General features: G+C 41.8%; 1 protein-coding gene across 3 annotated transcripts in view; it reads right to left on the bottom strand.

Moving 5' to 3' along the window:
- The window catches only part of LOC310671364 (E3 ubiquitin-protein ligase RNF213-like), a 90049-nt gene that overhangs the window by 7570 nt on the left and 66581 nt on the right, over positions 1 to 15898 (bottom strand). For all 3 annotated transcript variants that reach the window (XM_083427138.1, XM_083427137.1, XM_083427136.1), the window contains 18 exons: positions 15512 to 15612; positions 14500 to 14682; positions 14161 to 14318; positions 13970 to 14072; positions 13623 to 13737; positions 12028 to 12244; positions 11662 to 11858; positions 10962 to 11084; positions 10167 to 10277; positions 9190 to 9432; positions 8871 to 8952; positions 7805 to 7839; positions 7394 to 7488; positions 6366 to 6525; positions 4943 to 5123; positions 3176 to 3267; positions 1919 to 2167; positions 272 to 401 (listed from right to left, as the gene is read on the bottom strand). In XM_083427138.1, the coding sequence (XP_083283264.1) occupies positions 272 to 401; positions 1919 to 2167; positions 3176 to 3267; positions 4943 to 5123; positions 6366 to 6525; positions 7394 to 7488; positions 7805 to 7839; positions 8871 to 8952; positions 9190 to 9432; positions 10167 to 10277; positions 10962 to 11084; positions 11662 to 11858; positions 12028 to 12244; positions 13623 to 13737; positions 13970 to 14072; positions 14161 to 14318; positions 14500 to 14682; positions 15512 to 15612 (2575 nt within the window). The remainder of the gene's footprint in view (positions 1 to 271; positions 402 to 1918; positions 2168 to 3175; positions 3268 to 4942; positions 5124 to 6365; positions 6526 to 7393; positions 7489 to 7804; positions 7840 to 8870; positions 8953 to 9189; positions 9433 to 10166; positions 10278 to 10961; positions 11085 to 11661; positions 11859 to 12027; positions 12245 to 13622; positions 13738 to 13969; positions 14073 to 14160; positions 14319 to 14499; positions 14683 to 15511; positions 15613 to 15898) is intronic.

Below are 15898 nucleotides of genomic sequence, written 5' to 3'. Positions count from 1 at the left end.
ATGGCCCTAATGTTTCCACTGAAATCAGAGGGACTTCAAAATGCTTAATTTTAGTTGGATCATGTCCATTATGTCTACAAAAACAATGGCTGTGTTTTCCTGAAGGTTGCATTGCCACAATGAGGTGACCATTTTAACCAGGAAGTCACTCGACTTTCTCCTCTTTTTTGCTCTGTGCAAGGTCACAAAACAGGGATGACTTATATAAATGTGAAGCTTGGTGTTAACCACACGCCTTAATGCTCTGCTAACTTAATATGGAAGAGTCTACCTGCGGAAATGTTGAGAAAATCTTCAATCTTTCGGTATTCCAGCTCTGACACGTTCTGGAACCTTTTCACCAAGTATTTCTGCAGGGCCAGAATTTCTGGCAAAAACTTTACCAGTCTCAATTCAGCTTCCTAAAATGAAGCAGAGTAGTGCTGATGAGATAGGAGGAGTTGAAAGACTACAGAAGCATGAGTGGCTTTCCCCTTAGGAGGCAATTGCTTCACCTGGCCCAGACAGTGGTATCACTGCCACTTACCAGGAGAGCCAGGAGCGAAATTGCAGTGAGGTTGGGCCCATGTAGGTGCACTAGTGAGAGCACCACATTGCCTCTGCTGGTGCTGCTGCTGCACAGCCCCCCCCCCCCCCCGTTGCGGTCACCTCACAGCGATGCTGCTTCCAGGAAGCAACTGTAGCTCTGCCTCACCGGGTGAGCCACTCCCATGTAGAAGAATCAGCACTGGTGGTTGTAAATAAGCAGAAATTAACATACACACAGAACTCTTCATATCTAGCAAGTCCGTAGAACATGGTTTCCCACAGGTATAACTTCATTGTAAAGCAAATTGAGTAAGGGGTTACCAGAATTAGAAATAGCAGGACCCCTGCACAATCTCTCTCCTGGTTTCAGCTTTACACAATTTTATGCATCCCCTCTGGCTTTTTGCCTACTTCACTTTGCCCCTTATTTTTCTTCAGCTGCAAAAAATATATTCTCAATTCTAGTAATATTTCCACCAGGAAAGGCTATAAATGAAGCATTGACTTTTAAGTCATTCTGGGCAGAGATCTGCTTGGTGCAATTAGACCTTGCTCTGTGCAAAGCTCCTCTCATTACATAAGACTTCACACAATATTTTTAACACAAAATAAACTGAACATCATTCTAACACATCTCCTTTTGCTATAAATGAGTACTAAAAGTGGTCACGAACCTTTTCTTCAGCTTCTTGGTGAAGCCTAAGTCTAAGCACTTCTACTGCTTTGCCAGAGGCAAGTAGATGCTAAAACTGGTTGTACATCGGGGTGGGGTGTAATTTTGTGTCCATTTCCCCCCACCCTGCAATGAAAGCTGGGAACCCCCAAGTGTTCATCCATCCAAAGGAAGAAAAGATACTGTGACCCAGTTTATCCCCCCACCCCACAAGTGGTATCCAGGTGCAGAAAAGGGTTAAACAGCTAGGTGTTGGATCAAGAAAAAAACTTCTAACAGTAGAATTTGCCCCTTGTCCTTACGTTCCTCTCAATCTCAGCTCCAGAAACATGCATAATAGTTCCCTTAATCCAGTTCTGACAGCACTCAATACCTTTGGATGGTAAAGTAGATTTGGGTCTCTGATAGTCATTACCTCACAGATACCAGCACAAAGTTACCTTATGCTATGGCTGTGATTTTAATATTTCAAAGCACCTGCCTGGTTTGATGCTTACTGATGTACTTCAGCTTTTGACAAGTAGCTGACAGGAGACTTCTGCTCATAAGAACAAAGTCATAACAAACGAAGGAAAAGAGAAAGGAAGATGAAGGGCATATATTGGGGTTTCCCCTTTATTAATTATGAAGAGCAGCATACACTTGGGTCCCTTGCATGGCAGTTTCTGACTCATGTATTCCCGTATTAGGGCCAGGCAAAAATCTGGGCATGCTCACCTTTTGCAGAAACTTCCATAAGATGGGCAGTGTGTCCTTGCCACCTTTCTGCTGGACAACGTGCCCCAGGTACTCAATGGAGATCCTCTTCTTGCAGCTCCACATCCTGGAACAGTGTACAGGGCTGTTGGTCAGTGTGAACAAGAAGGCTGCAGGGTCCCCATATACAACTTTCACTACTGGGTTCGAAGAGATTCTCTCATCTTCACTGATTCGTCGATTCAACTCCAGAAGTGTTTTATCCAGAACCTGCATGGAGGAAATGAGGGAGTGAGGGTTATAACCATTAAGATGCAGCCTCTCTCAACACACATTCTCTCTCTCTCTCTCTCTCTCTCTCTCTCTCACACACACACACACACACACACATTAAGGCAGGGCTGGGAAGTGGGGTTTAATGCTGATCTAGGAATTGGTGTGATTCTAACTGCATCTTGAATAATTGAATCTGGTAGTTCATCTGAGGGTTCTGAACACCTTAGCTCTCAAAAGGTGAAATGCTCACTTCCTTAGAGCTATTATGAAAATTGCAGGTGTGGGGTATCAAGGAGAGTTACTTCTGAAAGAGAAGTCTTTCATTTTTCTAATTAGTAATTGTTCTTTCAAATGTACTCCTACCAATATAAATAAAAAACTAGCTTCTAGAGTCCTGAAGTAGCATCACAGCAAGAAACTGAACCCAGAGTGAAGCTTTGCAGAGGACAACTTCCTCAGTCCCTAGGAACTCCCAAACAATTTTATGCAGTAATCTGGACAAGATCTGGTCCTCATGTCGGACGCTAAGAATGGATGGGGCTAAACCTGCCCTTGCCAATGTCTTCCCTGAGTGCACACCATTACTTTATCCACTAGCCTTGGAAGGAATTACTGGGCACGTTAGATTTCAAAAATAGGATTCTCGTGCTTACTTTCTCTTCTGTACCACAAATAGAATGGGGAGGTCAACATAGCATCTGCTAGAAACCCCACTACTTCCTGCTGCTGACAGGTGGCCTTATCTGTTGCTAAATCAGCAGTAGAGAAAGATTTCTCATTCTTGTGCTTTCCCTCCCCTGCTCAACAGATACTCTGTCAGCCCTGCAGAAGTGACAGACCTACCTGCATACACATCCCTGCACAAACAGCTACAAATACATGCACAATGTTCCACTGTAATCAGGATAATAATGTATGTTGTATTGGCTGCTAATGAAATATACACAGGGCTAGTCTGTGTACTGTCAGAAAATACAAGTTTTTGAGTGTGTTTTATGTTACCTTCAGTTCAGGAAGAATGATGTGTGCAACAATTCCCTCCCAGTTGTTTCTTTGCTCTTTTTTGGAGAGATGACCATCAAAACGCACTGGCCCTGCAAAAGGACATTTATTGCATGTAACACCTTCTTATTATCTCTGCTTCCTTGCATGCAGTTCAATTTGGCGTGGGTCAGCTATGGAAAGTGGCAGTAGCAGTAACAATTAATAGTTCTCTGTCCCTGCTTTTGTTAAAGGGCTGGAGATTATTGATAGCAATTCCCAGTTTCTTCTGCCTGTATTAGCCTCTAAAAGGAAAAAACCTGGTTCCTTCCCCTGACTACCACATAAGCTACACATCCTCCCACTGTCTAGCCTGGTTTGCACAAAATACTAAGGCTATCGTTCGTTTAACAAACCATGATGTAACAAAGAGTTGCCCCACAGATGAACAAACAAACCATAGCTTATTCTGCCAAAGTTTGTTTTCCTGTTGTTCCTGCCCTAGTAGCTTGGTGAGTTCCTGGAATGGGATGGTCAAACAAACCATGATTGAGGGAGGGTGCCAGGCTCTAACATAATGCTAAGCCATGTTTAACAAATCAAGACTTGTAAGTCAGCAACAAACCATGGCTTCAGATCATAGTCTGTTGCTAGTAACCAAACCATGGTTTAGCTGCTGAACAGAGTTCACACATGACACTAAGCTGGGGGCCAAACTTGGCCCATAAGGCAATTTCCTCCAAACCACACCCACCTGCCCTACATCTGGCATCATATGTGCTTTCAGGTGTGGGACACATAGAGACCCAGCTGCCAGTGCAGAATATGGTGGCAAAGGAAGGCACTGATGAGTGGGAGAACCAAAGCCTGTTGGATCAGCAGTGCATGAGTGTTTCTCACAGGAGAATTCACACGAAGAACTGATGTCTTCAAAAAGCAAGCTTTGGCTATACAACCCATCAGCTGATGAACCAGACAGCCAGTCTCAGGAGCTTTAAAGTACTGTGCAAGAGTCTTGGCAAGTTTGCCAACCACCCTGCACACAGCTTTGAAGTCTCAAATTTGGGACTTCAAAGTGCCAAATCACCTGATTTCATCGTGACATTTGTGGCATCGGATTATTGACCGGTGTCCACCTGCCAAATTTGGCTGGTGAGGTTAGGCCTGAGAAGTATCTGGACTGTGAAGCCAAGGAAGTTCCCCAACCATGGCTTAGTATTATGTGAGAACCATAGCATTAAGGGTGTAACAGATCTAAAACATCAGAATGTGTCAATTTGGTTTAGCTTCTATATATGTTCCATGGTGATGCACAGGCCTGTTCTGTGTATAGACATTAAGTGACTCACACAAAGTTACAAAAGGAGCCAAGCCCATTCAATGCGGACAGCATTCTTGAATATAAATGAAGACTGCACTACAGTGTATATTCTAAAAACAAGATACTGTGTGTGCATTCTTCACTTTATCAGTACTATGATTCAATAATGCAAAGCCCAATAAAAGAACTTGCCCAGAACCACCAGTAATGCAAATAGGACTATTTTGAAAAGTGGAGACTTAAATAATAAAAGCAATGAGACTATGAAATCAGGTTAAGAGCAGACATGCCACTCACAAGAAAAAAGTTACTTATTTTTAGAAATAGGTACAATACAGCTCTTCTTGAGAACTCTGCCATGGCTGCCTCAATCAACTCTGAAATATAACGTCACAGTCAATGCTGTGAATTTATGCCTGCTTTACTAGAAATGTAAGCAACCACATTTTGCAAGCTGCTCTCCTTACATTGGCCTGTCTGTTGGTGAGGCTCCTTGAGAAGGCTACAAAGAATGAGATGGACAACGTTGGTGGTTTCATCAGCACACTTCCCAAGAGTATTCATCAGTTGCTCCAAGTCCTTAAGAATATGCTGCATGAGAAAGCTCACTGGATCTTCAACTGGTGGTTTTATGATCTGTAGCAGGGACTTCAAGAACAAAATGCAAGGTTCAGAGCGATCAATATGCAGTTCTATTGCAAGGCATGCAGACTAACAGTCAGTCATTTATTTATTTCATAAAATTTATATGCTGCTTGATTAGTGAAAAATCTCAAAGTGTTTACCAAAAGAATAAAACAGGAAGATTATTAGTAAAAACAATCAAAACATTTCTAGAAATTAAAAACCAGCAATACGTTTCGGGGGTTTGTCTAAACAAAAAGAAGGCTTGTCTAAACAAAATTGTTTTTAGGAGGTGCTGGAAAGAGTATAGTGAAGGCATCTGTGTGATGTCAATGCCACCTGATGCCAAATTGTTGGACAACTGTGATAAATGATTTCATCCCTGAGGAAGCCAGAGGTCTATTGCAATGAACTGTCTACCACAAGTGTCCACTATAGTATGAGAAACCGAGTACAGTGGTACCTCGGTTTAAGAATAGCCCTGTTTACAAACTATTTGATTTACGAACTCCGCAAAACCGGAAGTAGTGTCCTGGTTTGCAAACTTTACCTCGGTCTAAGAACGGAAGCCGAACGGTGGAAGGGTACCAGCGGCAGGAGGCCTTATTAGGGAAAGTGCGCCTCGGTTTAAGAATGGACTTCTGGAATGGATTAAGTTTGTACACTGATGTACTACTGTACCTTTTCAGCTTCTAGGAAACATTTATCCATATACAGTGGTGCCCCGCAAGACGAACGCCTTGGAAGAGGAAAAACTCGCAAGACGAAAGAGTTTTTCGTTTTCTGAGTTGCTTCGCAAGACAGATTTCCCTATGGGCTTGCTTTTTTTTTTTAAACCGCCAATGCTTTCCTATGGGAAACCGTCAATACACATTGGTGCTTCGCAAGACGAAAAAACTTGTAGAACGAAAAAACTCGCAGAATGAATTAATTTCGTCTTGCGAGGCACCACTGTATGAAGCTTGTTAACAGTCTTACTTTCCCTCCATGTATTACTGAAATGTAACAAATGCATTTCTGCATGAATCGTTAACAACCACATTTTTTAAAAAAAAATACTTAAAAAAAAACCCAGTGAGGCACTTTGCCTCAAGTGGAAACACATCCCAGGCCAGTCCTTCTGGCATCCGATCATCTCCTTCACATGATACTGAGAGTAAACCTTTTTTAAAAAATTGAGCTCCGTTTCAGATATGCTTTCTTAGTTTCCACGCAGCAATGCTTTTCAGACAGAATTGTGTGGTTCCTAGTCTTATTTGAAAATACCTGGCGATCTTCTGTGGCTCCCAAAAGCAGCGACAAATGAGTGAGCAAGCGAATCAGAATCAGGACAGCTGGAGACATCTCCCTCTCAGGTGCAACCTCAGCCTCTCTTTTTTCAGGTGGTCCAAGCACATGGCCGGTTTGTGACCTGTCTTGAATATTCCTGTACAGAATAATATATACAGTGTGTGCACACTTGCTACAAAACAGTACTTTTGCATGCTTAAAAATTCTATGATTCCCAGACATCCAGACAGTAATTATCACCACACTAAAACAAGAGATACAAACATATTACATACGTAGTATATAAAATATTAAAATACCATTATTTGCTGTTATGTATGTTTCCACTTAAAATACCCCCTTGACTTGTATACACTGCTTTAATTATTTGTTTTTAATGCCGTTGTTGTATTTTTAGTGAACTGTTTATCCTGTAAATTGCCTTGACATGCCTTATATAAAGAGATGTAGAAATACTTCTAATAAATAAATAAAAATGAGGGGTGGTGGCTCAAAGCTAAGAAATTAGGAAAGCCATAGTACGATCCTGGCTTCTTTCTTGTTTGTTAATACCTGTTCTATACATGCCTACTCAGAAGTAAGTCCAACTGAGAATTACTCTCAGATAATTGTGAGCAGCGGAAGCCAAAGTTCTCCACTTTGGACATAAAATAGGGAGTGCTAGCTCAATACAAGCCCGGGTCTTTGGGTCAAAAGTGGAACATGATAGGAAGAGGGGAAAGGATAGGGGAGGGGACAGCCACAACTTCCTAAATAGAAGGTTTTGAAGCCTTGGTTGTTCTTCTGAACATGGCCATTGAAATAGGTGAACTGGAAATCACTGCAGTATTCTAGGAAGGTAAATTAGTTTTTTCTACCACTAAAGTTGTTATACCTTGATGGGGCAGAGACCTGTTCTAGAATAAATTCACCTTAAATAGCTGCAAATATCCCACCTCCCAATCTTTAGGGAACACTCTAAAAAATGCCATTCCACATTCCAAAAAGCTAACATAAAAACATACCGTGCTTCTTGAAAGCCTGCCACTGCTCTGTGGTTATCGCCTCCTATTTCAGCACCACAATCAACACACAAACCACGCTGCATGGGACGGCCACACTGAAAGGAGAGAGGGAGGGAATATTAGAAGCAGAAAACTGAAGTAATTCTGCTTGGTAAAGCTTAGGCTAAGGTTCAACTATTTTTCAAAATGTTAAACAATTGCAAAACTAAACTAAACTAAACTAAAATAAACAAACACACAAACAAACAAAAGCCGCACACACAGCAAAGTTCTGCTTTAGTTTGCTTTACAAGGAATTCCTTGAAAACATGACAGAATGTTGAAGGAGAATGAAGTGCTACACAAACTGTAGCACAGACTGCTTTTAAAGAAATAAACCAGAATACACACACAATCTGTGAACGCTCTTACCTCTCCAATAGTGCAGGGATGGCCATTTGGACATGCTGATTTGGGGAAAAAAGAAAGGATTTATTTACTTATTCATTCATTCGTCCTTTACCTGCAGGTCACAGGGCAGTTCACAATATAAAATCACAAAATACATATCAAAATAAAAACAAAAACAACCCAATAACCCCCCTTTTTTAAAAGAGCATCGGATGTCAATCAACCAAAGGCCTGTCTAAAGTGGAAAGTTTTTGGCAGGCGCCTAAAGGTGTATAATGATGGTGCCAGGCGAACCTCCTTGGGGAGAGAAAGAAGTGTGCATGCACACGAAAGCTCATACCAATAACAAACTTAGTTGGTCTCTAAGGTGCTACTGGAAGGAATTTTTTTATTCTCTTCAAGCTAAGTTACTGGGCAGTAAAATGGCAAATGCAATAAAATGTAAACTAGTGCAAACTGATGCACGATGGGGCAAATATGAACAAATTCCTGCTGATTCTGATCTCAAAACACCTCTGGATGCTTTCAGAAACAAATAGGATATTTCTATCTATCTGCTACTTGTTCCCATGGTACACATCAAAATATCTTGGAATGTTTCAGGTCTGCTTATTTCACTTACATTACAAGTACATTTAAAGTTATTTTTGATAACTACTTTACATTTCTGAGAAGTTAACACTACTATCGAGATTCTTTTTAAAAAGTCCACACTGGGTGGTATTCAACAAGCTCATTCTGCCAGCACAATGACTGTGAGCTGTTCTGGGGTTCCCTCAACCCCGTGAAGCTGTTCTGAAGAGGTCACGGGGCTGCATGGGGAGGAAAGATGGGGGGGGGGGGAATCTGCTGCGGAAGTGGAAATCCTTGCACTAAAAGAATGAGTGAATTGGGTACCACCCACTGACACTTAACCATATGTCTTTGTGCCTAAATGGATAGATACGACACAGTAATTTGACAGGAGAGTAATATATGGAAGCAATCCCCATCATTCCCTGGATTATTTCCACTGTTTTCGGGGGACAAGACACCACTGGGAAAAATAGCTCTCTAGACTGCTCCCAAGTTTGAGCATGGTACTTACTATACCAATGAAGTCCTTTTGCTCCTTCCCATGTCACAGCCTGAGCCAGTAAGTCTTCTGGCATTGTTGGCAGAAAAGCATCCTGGAAGGGGAGAAGGAGAATATCAAAGTGGAACTAGAATAATATGCAGTGTCCTCCTGCTCATGTATTAAGATCTTCAGTTGAAGTCTTTCGCCATGTGCTAAAGTGTGTTATGCTTGCATGCAGGAGAGGACTGTTTCTGTGTGATGGCAGACAAACAGGAAATGCAGGTAAAACAGTAATGAGTGCAGGAACTGATGGGAATTGCAAAAGAAAATGGAAAATTCACTTCTTTACCTGCATGGTATGAGGTGAGAATGCCAGATTCCTTAGAGGTTCAAGGATTCGATTCTGGCCAGACAGCAAGACAGCAGCAGTGTGAATTGCCATTTCAATCACTACCCTCTTATGGCTGGAATCTTGGGGGCTCAGTGCCAGTGAGGGGGGATGGTTATCTATCAGAGATTCTGCAAATCTCTCCAGCTCTGGAGAAGGAAGAACGTTGGAGCTCTGGATGAACTCCTTGATAACGTCACGTTGCTGAAATAAGAAGGAAATTATTTTTCAAAAAGTAAGGTGAGATTTGTCAACTAGACTCACTTCAATCTTCATATGAACTATGGCCAACTAAGATGATCAACTGTTTGGAAGATGATTAATAATGCATATACAGTGGTGCCCCACAAGACGAATGCCTCGCAAGAGGGAAAACCCGCTAGACGAAACGGTTTTCTGTTTTGGAGGTGCTTCGCAAAACGAATTTGCTATGGGCTTGCTTCGCAAGACGAAAATGTCTTGCGATTCCTGGGGTTTTTCCCCCCTCCCCCCCTTTTTCCCAAGCCCCTAAGCCGCTTAACAGCTGTTCGCTAAGCCGCTTAACAGCTGATCGCTAAGCCGCTTAACAGCTGATCGCTAAGCCGCTTAACAGCTGGTCTAAGCCGCTAATAGCCTTTTAGCAGCTAATCCGCTAATCCCTTAAGCCTTTAATAGCCTTTAATAGCCGCTAAACCGCTAATAGCGCTAATCTGCTAATGGGCTTGCTTCGCAAGACGAAGAAAACCGCAAGACGAAGAGACTCGCGGAAAGGATTCTTTTCGTCTTGCGAGGCACCACTGTAGTTCAATGCCTTTCAATGGATTTTTAAATGAAAGTTGGGGGAAACGACCACCTTTGCTCAGTTCTATAATTGATATCCTAAATCTTCCTCTCTCCTAAGGAAGCAGCACTTGTGCACAAGGCAACATGCAAACTGGCACCAAGACAAAGGCATTTACCTCCTTCTTCGGATGAAGACTCTGCTCCTTGCATCCATACAGAGATGTGAACTCTCTGAAGACAGCCAAGAGAAAATGAACAGCCTGGACAGACTTGGAGACATTGCATGCCTGAAAAAGAAGGCACAAGTTACAAGGCTGGGATTGGGGGTGGGGCAGGGTGGAGAAGAGGGCAAGAAACGAGAGATTATCAATAGTTAAGCTTCCATCTTTGGCTATTAGTAGTCATGGATATTGCTACAGAAAACACGCCCACATGAAATGGTACCAGGTCACAAAGATTTCATCTAGAGATATATTTGTACTGATGTGCTAGATGTGTCCAAAAAGGACACTAAAGGCACAACTTTTGTAAATGTTTCCCTGACACTGTGCCAATCTGGTAACCAGTAAGATTCCATCACCTACGGCAAGGGTATTTCTATTGGGATTTCTTTATTTGCCAAATTTCTCCTGTAGGTAGCAGCCCCACCCAGATCTGGATGAGAACATATGAAGGACACTACAAAATGGCACAGTAAAGGAAGTCCATCACTTATTAGCAGAGTCAATGTTTCTAATGCAACATGTAGCGCTCTGAAATTCAGCCCCGATACTCCAGCCAATGCAAGAATGGCTTGTCATTTGATAAGCACAAGAAGTAAACAGTAGAACACAGGTGAATATTTGGGCTTTGGACAACTTAAAGACACCAATAGTAAGCAAGAAAACCTTGTTAATAGAGCTGAGATATACAAAGGAAGGAGGGAAGAAAAAATAATCAGGAATATATGAAATCAAAAGAAATGGCTTTACCTTCAGGGCTGCTGCAATACCATCTGCCTGGCATTCTATTATTGCTTTTCCCAAAGCATCACGAACCACTCTGTAGTTTTTGCCGCATACCAGGAACCGATCCATCTGATTGTGCTGATGACTCTGAGGCCACAAAATACCAAGTCCCATTTTTAAAAAGTGTGAACATGAAAGCGCATTCTAAACAATGTGCTGTAACTACAGAATCTGCCCAACAAATCTGCAGTTGAATTTCAAACTTCAGAAGGGTAATAGATGCCTGCTCAATCATTCTAAGTTATCACGAGGCTCTCTAGCCAAAGCAATATATTTTGCTTATTAATATTACATATATTTGTTAGTTACATTTTTTACAAAAAAAATACAAGTGGCTTACAAGATAAAAAAACTGATTAAAACAACTAAAACCAGAAAATTTAAAGCATGTATAGCACAATATACCTAAAATGCTCACTGAATAAAATTAGTCCTACCTATCTCACAAAAAGATGAGCACCACCATAGAAACCAGCTTAGTTACCAAAGGCCTGAGTGAATAAATCTTAGCTTAGAGGGTGAAATCTCAATGTAAGCAAAACAAATTCCTTTTATTTTTGCAAATTTCTTCTTAAGAGCCATTCCATTTGGCCCTTGTGTACCAAGCCATAGCTCAGAAATAAACATCTCAAATTTATTAACGATAGAGACAGATATGTATTACCTGTTGCTGTTTAATTACTTCAGATGGAAATACCCAGAGATACTGTTGTTCACTGGAAAGCCTCTGTGTGAACTCCATTCCATACTGATTAGTAAGCTTTCGGACAAGGTAAACTCTATACCAGTCATTTTTAGTCTGACAGCAGAAGCGCTTCACTTTCTGCAGGTAGTGTTGCTTCTCTGTTTCTTCACTACCATCTACAGAGAGAGAGAAAGAAAACAAGGCCTTATTCCCCTGCCGTGCTATAGAAAGGTCACAATTTTAAAAGTGTATGACAGATAAAAATCATCTAGCACCAGGAACTCTTTCACATGCCATTTCTTTGGTACATTTGCATCCCTGTTTGGTTACCATAATCCCACTTGCCTGAAGCTCCATGAAGCTCAAAGAGCAGCTCTGCAGCCCTGTCCATGCACAGCTGGATGTGGGCCACACCCTGCAAATACTCGATGGTGGCTTCTTGACGGGTGTCACCACTGTTCCTGCTCCACTGTAAGTAGTTTTCCAGGAAACGCCCATCCTCTCTTAGCCGGTTTGCTTTGCTTTCCTCAGAGGAGGCTCCTGATTTCTCACACATAGAATCCTGAAAAATGAAACCATGTTTCCTGGTTACAACTAAGTTTCCATACCATACAGTTTAAGCTGTTTAAACTTCTTGCATTTGTAGTTTGCACCTTTGCGGACATGCAAGCACACACACCCCATTTTGTACATGGAATGCCACCGAGCCGACAGGTATGCCAGCTTGCAAAGCTTTTTCTGCTTCCTGGTGGTGCTTTAGAAATAAATAAACCAATCTGGAAACATTTTGGTCACCAGTTACAATGCAATCCTAACCATGTCTACTCAAAAGTACTACTGAATTCAATGGGGTTTACTCCTAGGTAAGGGGTTAGGACTGCAGTCTTAGTCCAGGCAAATGCTCCGAGGGCATGTTCAATACTCAGGTAAAAGCAAACAAGTAGGGGCTGTGGCAATTTTAGGAAGCCGAACAACTATGAGGCTTGCTTATCAAGAAGCAAGTCACACAGTTCCAAATGTTTCAAGAATGACTCATGATCGTCATTATGACTTTTCAGTCACTGCTTTTCAAAATAATATCAGGGGGTGAAATTGCTACCATCTCCAATAATCAAAACACACAGTGCTAGTTTGTTGTTGTTGTTTAGTCGTGTCCGACTCTTCGTGACCCCATGGACCAGAGCACGCCAGACACTCCTGTCTTCCACTGCCTCCCGCAGTTTGGTCAAACTCATGCCGGTACCTTCGAGAACACTGTCCAACCATCTCGTCCTCTATCGTCCCCTTCTCCTTGTGTCCTCAATCTTTCCCAAGTGCTAGTTAAGTTTGAATTTGGGTTTGATATCCCGCTTTATCACTACCCGAAGGAGTCTCAAAGCGGCTAACATTCTCCTTTCCCTTCCTCCCCCACAACAAACACTCTGAGAGGGGCTGAGAGACTTCAAAGAAGTGTGACTGGCCCAAGGTCACCCAGCAGCTGCATGTGGAGGAGCGGAGACACGAACCCGGTTCACCAGATTACGAGTCTACTGCTCTTAACCACTACACCACACTGGCTCATTTCAATTTTGAAATTTTTGAATTTGATGCTAATGCAAAAGCTGTGCCAGGCTTTGTCGAGTAAGGAAAGGTATTTCCCTCCTACCTGATCCATCAGCTGACAGCTTGGTAAATATATAAACAAAATGTGGTGTGTAAGCTTAGATGATGAGGAAATCCTGTTTGCGCCGCAGAAGTCAACTGCAAATGACTAAATCTAATTGCAAGCACCTTCTGATCTAGTCTATTTCCTTCCAGTACACATGTGCAGCAGGCAATGATTGCTCTATACTATCTCTTCCATGTCTCTGAAAAGTTAAGATTCTGGAATGACCTAAGATTCTACCACTGGGCCAGGTCACCCCTGCAAAGTAAACAAGGAAACTGGAAAGTATACTTACTTCAAGGCAGTTGACAAATAGCACGTAAACTTTTGTTTTATCATCTTTGTCTAGGATGCCACTTGATTCTACTTCTGATAAATAATTTTGTACATGGACTTTCACATCGTTGAAGCTATAGAAACAGAGAAAACTCTCCTTACTCAAAATGAAAGATTTCCACTGTCAGAAGTATGCATTTCAGTTGTACAACAGAGCCGAGGTGAGAGCCAGCAAGAGTTTCTGAAAAGCAATAGCTGAACCCAGGAAAGAACCACAAGGACTTCAATTTAACGAAAACATGCATCAGTGGGATAAATGCTGAAGAAGAAGCAGGGTAGTTGAGAGTCCCAATTGAAAGTCCTTACCTGTATTTTAGAAGCAACTTTAGCACGACGGAACGAATTACAGGAGTTTTATCTACCACATCGTTAAAAGGGGACAGAGATTTTGTATGCACCCTGGGGTTTCCTAAAGAAGTAATAAAACACTGCATAAAGACATGGAAAAGTCTATTTATTCAAGACAAGACAGCTGATAAAAGATCTTGTGCACGTACCTCTCAAAGGCTTTGTATGGAAAAACAGGAGTTTCAGTAGCATCTGGATCACAGCTTTTTCTGGGGGTTCATTGTCTTTGAAGCACATACTAGAAACCAGGTCTATGAAAAAACTGTTGCAAAACTTACGGAACTGGGTGTTTTTTTCTATGCAAATACTGTGAAGAAAATGCACAAGCCATTACATATCTGGTCAACTCCGCAACTTGCACCACAAAGCACATGTGTAAATGCTAAGAAATGCATAGCTAGTGGGTTATATTAAGTCCTCAGAAATTAAGGCCAGTGTCTCTAAATCATTACCAGTATTATAGATTGTTAATCAGAAGAAGGCATTACCTGAGCTCCTTGGATACTTCAATAGAATATTTTTCTGGTAGTTCAACCAGGCAAAGCGGACAGGACATCTGTCCTGCCACCAGCCACTGTCTGATACAACTGTGGCAATATACGTGATCACAAGGTAGGTTGACTGGGTCCTTAGGATCTCCCATACATATTGGACACGGTCTTAAGCCATACCTGTGAATTCAAGAGCCACAGTTAATGTGATCATATATTTAATTGTAGAGCCCATTGCTGAAGTCAGGGATGCTCAAACTTTATACCCTTCCCCTTTCAGGGTCCATTTGAGAGAACTGAAAATTACTGAGCCCTGCCTGCCCCCACAATTACAAAATGCTAGCGTATGGGCTGCAAGTCATAAAAAGGTGAAATTTGGTGTAATCACTTGTCAATTGCTGACAAAATTGTCTGCCAATACAGTGAAACCTTGGTTTTCGAACAGCTTACTTGCCGAACTTTTCGGCCCCAAATGTCGAAAACCCAGAAGTGAGTGTTCCGGTTTTCGAATGATTTTCGGAAGCCGAATGTCCGTCACGGCTTCCAATTGAGTGCAAGAAGTTCCTACAGCCAGTTGAAAGTCGCGCCTTGGTTGTCAAACAGTTCCAGGAGTCAAACGGACTCCCAGAACAGATTAAGTTTGACAACCAAGGTACCACTGTATCTAACTCCTCTTTGGAAATCACTAGACTCTTCATCACCGCAATTTTTTTCTTGCAGGGAGTTCCATAGTTTAGTTTTAATCAGTAAGTATAGACATTGGTTCTGGAGGTGTTATGAGTCAGTCATCCCATTTTAGGCAAAATCTGCTCACCCAGAGATGCCAAACAAATAAGGCCTTTAATTTAATTTTTCCCCTCTCAAACTCCCACAGCTCTCAAAAGATTTCAGATGACCTCATGTCATTTTTTTTAATCTTTCTCCTTTCACATTTAACTTATATCCCACTGCTTCCCCACAAACTGCCTTTCCCCCAGCCCTCCTCACACACTCATCCCAAAAGCTTTACTTGCAAAATGCTGAACTGATTTCATCCTTGCAGTCGCACAGCACTTTCATCACTGCAGTGAATGTCTTAAGAGTTTTGATGTCAGAATTCCACTGGAAACACTGAAAAGAATAAAAACAATGTGAATGGGAAGAGGCCCTCAAATGTAGGCAAACAATGTAGTAACCACAGGAGTCTGCACATTTATCGCTATGGTAACTGCAATAGCAGAACATGCATTTGTTCTAACTGGGTTTAACAAGCTAGCCAAATAAGCTACTCCAACTGACTTTATTACATTATTTTTACTACAGCAATGATACATGTCTTTGCAGAAGGGCCAAGTTCAATAAGACTTAAGATGTAGACACACTATACCTTTAAAGAAGTTTTGAAACACACTTCCCC

This window comes from Podarcis tiliguerta (assembly GCF_965153285.1).
Source record: "Podarcis tiliguerta genome assembly, chromosome: 2".
In the NCBI taxonomy this organism is placed as follows: domain Eukaryota; kingdom Metazoa; phylum Chordata; class Lepidosauria; order Squamata; family Lacertidae; genus Podarcis; species Podarcis tiliguerta.
The sequence above is the reverse complement of the archived record's forward strand: the minus strand, read 5'-3'. Positions and strand labels throughout refer to the sequence as shown.